This window comes from Bidens hawaiensis, unplaced genomic scaffold, assembly GCF_021521415.1.
Source record: "Bidens hawaiensis isolate Kalapana, Puna unplaced genomic scaffold, B.hawaiensis_p1.1 tig00033191_1, whole genome shotgun sequence".
NCBI lineage: Eukaryota > Viridiplantae > Streptophyta > Magnoliopsida > Asterales > Asteraceae > Bidens > Bidens hawaiensis.
In genome coordinates, this window is record NW_027495685.1 from 116951 (window position 1) to 124998 (window position 8048).

At 35.7% G+C, this 8048-nt stretch overlaps 1 protein-coding gene across 1 annotated transcript; it reads left to right on the forward strand.

Moving 5' to 3' along the window:
• Window positions 1-1426: 1426 nt before the first annotated feature.
• Window positions 1427-4692, forward strand: LOC143584593 (uncharacterized). The gene is made up of 2 exons (XM_077066613.1): window positions 1427-1454; window positions 2810-4692. The coding sequence occupies exon 2, from the start codon at window positions 2827-2829 to the stop codon at window positions 4690-4692; it is 1866 nt and encodes a 621-aa protein (XP_076922728.1). The 5' UTR covers window positions 1427-1454; window positions 2810-2826.
• The last annotated feature ends 3356 nt before the right edge of the window (window positions 4693-8048 follow it).

Below are 8048 nucleotides of genomic sequence, written 5' to 3' on the forward strand. Positions count from 1 at the left end.
CTTGATTTTTCATATGAACTTAAGCCTATATATATATAAGATTTAGATCAAATACAAATGAAATTAACGTGCTAAACGTGAGAATTAAGTAGAGTAATTATATAATTACATCATAGAGTAATTACATAATTACTATATATGTATGTATATATATATAGAGTAATTATATATGTATATATATATATATATATATATTTATATATTACTATTCTAATAAACAAAAATAATGATACTTAGGTGTTCTGACCACATTCAATCCTAGCCCAAATTTCCCTCTTAATTCTCTAATCTCTTCTCTCATTCATCCTAGCTATCTATGGGTCATGCTTTAAAACCATTTTGACAAAAGGGTTATAACTTATAGAATTAAGAGAAAAATTAGGCTATGAGTGTAAATCTAAATAAATTCATTTTATCATATTTGTTATTTTATCTAGCTCTAGAACCATATAATACATGAGATTTTAATTTTTAAATTAATAAAATGAATTATTTGAAAGAAAAAAAGATACAGAATAAAAACATAAAATAAATAATGCTGCTTGTGTTTATAGTTCTATAATATTAGATAGTACCTACTTATGATAAAATTACAAATGTTATGTATAAAATATAAAGAGATTTTCTCAACTTTGTAAATTTGAGATTCCAGATTTTTTATTGTTTTTACTAAATATTCTAGTTATTTATATCTTTAATTTTGTGTCTTATTTCAAATAACAAATCTTATTAACTTTAATCATTTGACAAATCCCGTGTAATACACGGGGTTCAAAAGCTAGTGTGTGTGTGTGTATGGAGAGGATCAAGAGAAAACTCATCCTTAGAGTGAAAACTTAAAAACTCTTAAAGAATTATTTTTAATTAAAAATTAAAAAACATTTTCAAATTTCCGTTTTTACCATTATTCTTATATTTTTCTACCATTCACTCGAAAAAACAAACAAAAAAAAACGTTGTAATGCATATACGTATTACTGTGCGATACTGCTGTATTACACATATGTTTTATTATGTATTTTTATGTTCATAGTGTTTAATTAGTATTCAATATTTATGTATTATATATGTACAACTTCGTTGTATTATATGTAAAAATAAAAATAAAATAAAAGTATATTGCATTTGACTGATTCGTGTAATCAAACCCAAACACCCAACACATAAAGCTATTGGGCCAAATTAAGTCGATAAAAAGAAGCTCAAAGCCAGCCACAAAGTAAATGGGCTAATAAGTAAGTCGGTTACATAAATAAGTATGTATGATCCAAAGATGAGACAACAAAACGAGTGAGAGAAGAAAGAAAAGGGGTTCATTTTATTTATTTACGTTTCCAAAAAGTCGACTTGCAAACCCTAACCAGCACACAAATCGATCGAACAACAAACGAAAACCCTAACAAACAAACAAACAAAGGCGCCCAAATCCCTTCAATTCGATTCATCACTAAGCGGTAAACTTCATCTCTTAATCCAAATCCTTTATTTCACTTGTTCGAAATGTGTCTGGTTTATTGCCAATTTCAAGATGAATTGAATCGGTTACGGTGAAATTGATGTGTTAATTGGAATGATTTAATTTAAGATGTGATGCTAGTTAATGGGGAATAATAAGCATGGCGTTATGAATGAAATCTTACATTTATTACAAAGTGTCGGTGGCTTTTTTTGTCCGGCCTCTCTACAGAAACAACTCTCAGAGCACTTATCTTGACATTGACAGAAATGTGTTTGCTGTCAAAATCTCAACGAGTCCCCACCACGCCGATTAATCTTGGGCTAGTCAGTCAATTAATCACTCATTGCTCAAAGCTGGCTAAAATCGGGTTTTATTGAACTTAATTGGCGTTTTCTGATTAGGTTCCGGCCAAAATCTTTTATTTGTGTATATAAAACCGAAAATTACATGCAAAAATGGGTTTGTGCATATATAAAAATGAAAATTATACATTAAGTCTTATTCGATTAATCGCTAGTCCCCACCCCACTAGTCGACTAGCGACTTTTACGACTTGTTATTGGCCTTGGAATATTGTATCCAGTGATATTATCTGTGATATTGGTTTATGATAATCGATTGCTTTCAGTTGAGATTGTTTTTAGTAATTATTGTGCGTTTTGCAACTTTTTTTGTCGTACCTTATGCAATTGTTTGGTTTTTGATGCTTAGATACTTCATTTGGCGATTTATTACCATTTATAGGTTTTTGCTTTCAGTGTTTGAATGATGGCTGATGCATTTTGGTCTGCTAGCTTTTCAGCAAGATAAATTGTGGCTATATATATTATTGTAGAATAGAAGTTTACATCTGCGATCGTGTATCCATCAGTATATTATTTTGTCATATTAGATCATTGTCTTTGCATACTAGCTGTTAGAATTTTACATCTGTGTTGGTGTGTCTATCACTATCAGGAACTTTGTGAAAACATTCAAACTGTGTAGATCTTAACTTCTGATATCATTTTGGTTGAGAATCCAAACTCTTTTCAACCTTTATTTGTTCTTCACACTTGCTCCATCTAGTTTTGAGAATTGAGGCCCCTCTTTTGCACTTTTGAAACTGTAGATTGTATTTTGCTTACTTGAACTTAACTATGCCTGCAATGATCAAGCATAAAATCTATTTTTGGACATTTATTTGCAGACATTAAATTAATTAATGACATGCCTTTTTAAATTAGGGTTATGATATTATAAGAATGTATCAATTACCATATGAACAAGCAAATACTTTATTTGAGATGTTAGACATTACAACTATTGTTGCAAGTATTTAACACCAAGATAAAATCGTTTACATTTCAGGAAAACCAGAAACAGAAATGTCAACTTCTAGGTCAAAGTCAGAGGATAAAAAAGCAGTCGGAAAAGAACAGCCAAAGCCTTCCACCAAACCCACAGTAACTGCAAACACTGGTGGCAATGCTCCCTCTAGTGGTTACAACCCACTTCTTGGAACCTTTCACTCACTTGAAACCGCACCAGTTTCATCTGTTCCACATATTCACACCAATGGTCGTTTTCATGATATTGATGATACAGATGACCCGAATTCTGTTCATACAGGTGTGGAATATGATTGTGCGTCTAACAATGGTAGTTGGTCAGGTGAATCAGAAGACCCAAAAGACAAACCAACCCATGGGCCCACCACCCGCCACGAGGCAGGTCCTGGGGTTGATAATGACAAACGAGAAAAAATCCGCCAAAAGAATGAGAAAAAGCATCAGAGACAGAAAGAGAGACGGGCTCACGAGCTACACGAACGTTGTTGCGGGTATTTAATGTCGAGAAAGCTAGAATCGCTTTCTCAACAGCTCGTTGCAATGGGGTTTCCTTCTGAACGTGCAACAATGGCTCTTATTTTAAACGAAGGAAAGTTAGAAGAATCTGTAGCGTGGTTGTTTGAAGGCGGTGAAGATTCGGTCAACCGAAAAGAAGTAAACTCTGACCATGGCAGCGGCAGTGGTGGCAGCAACCTGAAAGTTGACATATCACACGAGCTTGCTCAAATTGCTGACATGGATATTAAATTCAAATGCTCAAAACAAGAGGTCGAACGTGCGGTAGTTGCTTGTGAGGGCGACCTTGCACAGGCGGCAGAGTATTTGTTAAAGTTCCAGAAAACCGAATCTAATGCCGCCTTAGTCCCGCCAAAACCAGAGGAAAACGGTGTCCCACCTAAATCTTCGGGCGGCACCACCCAGATGCCACCACCGCCAGCTTCACATATACATCAATCAAAGCAGAATCAAGCACCCGGAGCCGTGGCGGTTACAGGGCGATCAATAGTGGAACCTGGTGGCAAGAATATACAACTGTTGAAGAAAGTTCCCCCGGCTCCATCTTTAGAAAAGAGGTGGGAGATTGGTGGATTGAGTCCGAGCCCGTCTGGTTCCTATTCATTGACGTCTTCGTTGCAGGCTGCACCGCCACTATCCAAAACCGAAACACCGTACATGAACATTGGTAATGAGCTAAAGAATCTTCAGATTGGGTCAGTCGGGTCAGTTAGAGAACCGGTTATAATGATGCAGAGGGCCCAATCGAAGCATATGCCTGCTACAAGTATGAGCTCTAGTTCTTCTAATAGTGGAGTTGAACCCTTAACAGGCTTGAATCCAAGCGGGTTCCATACGACAAGAGGCTTTAACATTAATACCTCGAGTTATAGAACCAATCAACTGTATGACCAGCTTCATTATCAGTCTCATGGTGGTGTGGTTGACTATCATGGTGGTCCGCCACCAGTTGCTACAAACCACTTGCGTAATAACAGGACGGTGGGGTCCACCTCAACTCCTCCATTAACGGCTGCTACTTCTCTAGGATTGTTCTCGGGTTTCGGTTCAAACGGGGTTTCAAGTCCGTCACAAGATTGGAACGTTGACTGGTCGTCACAGTTTGACTACACGAACATAGATTGGAGTTTAAATCGTGCGCCAGCGGGCGGTGGCTTTATACCAAACGCGCCGTTGATGGGTTCGGGATCTTCGCCTGGTAGGACTGCGGTGAGGCCTGTGGCATCAATAGGGGGTGGGGCTGGGTTGCACCGGCCTGATGGGGTGGTTGGTGGTGGTGGTCCGGAAGCGGGTGGTAGCGGTGGTTCGCGTGAATGGACGTCTCCTTTTGAGGAGAAAGACTTGTTTAGTTTGCCCAGACAGTTTGTTTCTCCGCCCTCTCTCTAGTGGGGGGAGGGAGTTTGAAAAGAATAAGGAAAAGAAAGAAATGGTTTGAAAATTAAAAAGAAAACATGACTTTTAAACGTGTGTTTATTGTCGTTGTCTGTCTGCTTTGGTTCTTTAATTATGCTGCTGCCTATTTACATGCTTATTTAAACATTATATTATTGTTAGGTTAAAATAGTAAAAAAAATAAAAAAAAGATAAGTATCCAGGATTTCTAGTAACTTGTTTAAACTGGATTAAGTTATATTACTATTACTAATATACTAGTAGGTGTGCCCGCGTGCTGCGGCGGGACTTCATGAGGATTAGGTTGGTATGAGTAAGGTTCCTAGCGGAGACGCGATGAAAATTCGATGGCGTCGGTTTGTGATGGTACAACAGTTTACTATAGGTTAATGCAACATATGCTAGTGTAGGCTGAGCAAAAACAAGGATAACGAGACAACGAGGGTGATGAGTCTTTTAACGTCAATACCAGAAAATTTGCAAGGTGAGCGTACGCTTGATTATGTTTTAATCACTAACAAATATTATAAACAAATGTAAAAACGGCATAAAATCTAAAACAAAACAAATGCAAACAAAATAAACAAAAAACAAATTTAACTATAACATGACTAAACAATACAATAATATCTTTTGCTATTACATAGTATACAAAAAAATAAAGAATATTTAAGAGATCATAAGCAAACAGTATAAGATGTCAAGGTATATATAGTCCCATTAAAAGTTACTGGCGATCATGAGTTCTCTTATAACCTGAAATTAAATGTGTTTTCTAGAGTCAACCAAACTACATGTTTTACAATTTCGTTGTTTTTCAGAATCTTAGTCAACTGTTGGCTTCCGCCTTTGTTGCAGGTCCTCAACAAGCTGCCGCCATAAAGATTCTTTTTCTGTTTTCATTGTAAATTTCAGCCCAAACCAATCATTAGATGCAGATTCATGTTATACAAACTCCAGCATCCTGTATCTGCCACAACAACATAAAAATGCATACTTTAAAACAAATTCAAAAATTGATTCAAATAAAAAACCTAGTAACCAGAAGTTTTATGGTTGTGGTTGGAGTTGCAATTTAGTGGTTGTGCTTGGACTTTTACATTAAGAGTCAAATCTATTTTGTGTATGTTGTTGCAAGCTTAAGCTTGTAGAGGTCAAATCTTTCCAAGAAACAGTAAATTAATTTATGCAATTTTACAACTACTATCCAATTGATGAGAGTCAACAGGGTGCATGAAACCAAAAGATACTGACCAAAAAACTCAGCTGCTTATTGTTAATGTTATATTATAAAATTTGTTTTTTTATTGATAAACTTTAGGTTATGTTTTTATCATACTTGAAGGTTATGCACTATCTATATGAATGCAGCAGGTTAGGTACTTTTTGTGATACATGAAATGTTAGTTAAGAGTATACGTTGTAAATATTATTTGATTTACTGGGAAGAAATCAAGCAAACAAAGAGTTTACCATACTTTCTGAATTTTGTTAAGAAACCCGTTAAACCCGTACAACACAACTGGTTTATATACCCGGACCGACCCATTTGTAATAGGTCCTGCTCCGGGTTTGAGAAATCATGCAAATCAGTTCTGGTTCCGAATCGGATTCGGTCCAGGTCGGACCCGTTGAACACCCCTATTGACAGAAACCTTTACCGGTTCCTAAGTTCCTTACAATTCAATTTAATGTGACCAATTTTCCCCAAACAGCGAAGATCTTCATTGAGCTTTAGTTTAGACAAGGCAACAAACCAGCTAAACAAGCCTAATGAGCGAGCCAACATGCAAATCTTACCTTGGCTCGGACTTGGCTCGTTCACTAACCGATCTGGATTGGCGGGTACAAGATTTTGGCTGTTCATGTTTTGTTGGAAAGAACCCGTTTTAACCGTAGCACGTTTCATAAACTATTTCATCAGATAATAAAACAAATGTGTTAAAAATAAATAAATAAACAGAGGTAAAAAGAAAAAGAAAAAAAAAATACAACTCTACATAATGTGAAAACCTAATTTGATTATCATTCTTCTAGGTCTTTGTATATTGAACATGACAATCCGTTTACGAAAAATAGCTGTGAGATTCTTTGACATGCTCTGGTAAGCGTTATTAGTCTTCCCAACACACATGTAATACCTTTTTGATCCATGAGAAATTCGAGCATCCATCTAAACACATAAACAATGATATCATGGTAACGATAACTACACGTTATAGTAAATAAAGTGAAGTTATATCTAGTTTTGCCACAGCAATGAAGAAATGTATACATCGTGCAATGCATATACTTTCATTGGGAACATATCAGGTAGCCTCGGGATAGAGATACCTTAGGTAAGATTTCCCATCTTGTAACTGTTGAAAACATCCAATAATCCGTATTTTAGGATTCCATCAACAAGAGTATCATATCCAAATTTAGACTCCTACCTGCAGCAAGAAACAGTTGAAGAAGTTTCAAGAACCCTTAGTTTTAAACAAACAGAAGAATGAAAGATCTTTACCTTGCTTTTACAATATACTTAGGGAAATTAGACATGCTTTCCATACCACCAGGCACAAGTATATCATGCTATATAGATAAACATAATCTGAGCTATCTAAACAAGTCTGATTAATATAATCTGTAACATAACATCTAATATTCTGAAGCTATATAGATAAACACAATTTGAGCTATCCAAATAAGTCTGCTTAACATAATATGTAACCTCATCATCATCATCATCATCATCATCATCATCATATCCCACCAATAGCAAGCTATGGTAGGGTCTGCTTAACATAATATGTAACCTAACATTACATCAAATATTCTCAAGCTATACATGGTCTGCTAATATAATCTGTATCTCCATAACCGTAGGTAAAAAGTGTTGTAATAGAACAGAAAGAGAAAATGCATTTGTATCCTTGATCTCACTGGACTGAATCCATGCCTTAATCTGGTCACTGTGACTGTACCTATGAAGTTTCTTAATTTCATTGTTCAAATCTGCCTCAAATTTCTGCTTCTGATTGGCATTATCAGTATCGTCCACCTAAAACACGATATTTTGGCTACCGAACATGATAGATAACACAAAAACCTATGACATCATGAATTGATGAAATTGAAAAGGAGGTGGAAAATTAGGTAAAAGCTGAAACAAACAAAGAACAAAATAGAAATTAGAGAAGAATGATGCGTTTACCAGAGAAACAGAAAATTGCAGAAAGGAAAAGAAATCATCCGTCGAACCTTGAGACCAGTGGAGCAAGAATACGTTACAGGTGGGACGATTGCTAAGGCGTACAGGTAAGTGAGAAATAGGGTTCAATTTAAACGGATTGGGAGAATTGAAG

Coding starts and splice junctions, on each gene's coding strand:
- LOC143584593 (XM_077066613.1), top strand. CDS start 2,827: ATGTCAACTTCTAGGTCAAAGTCAGAGGATAAAAAAGCAGTCGGAAAA.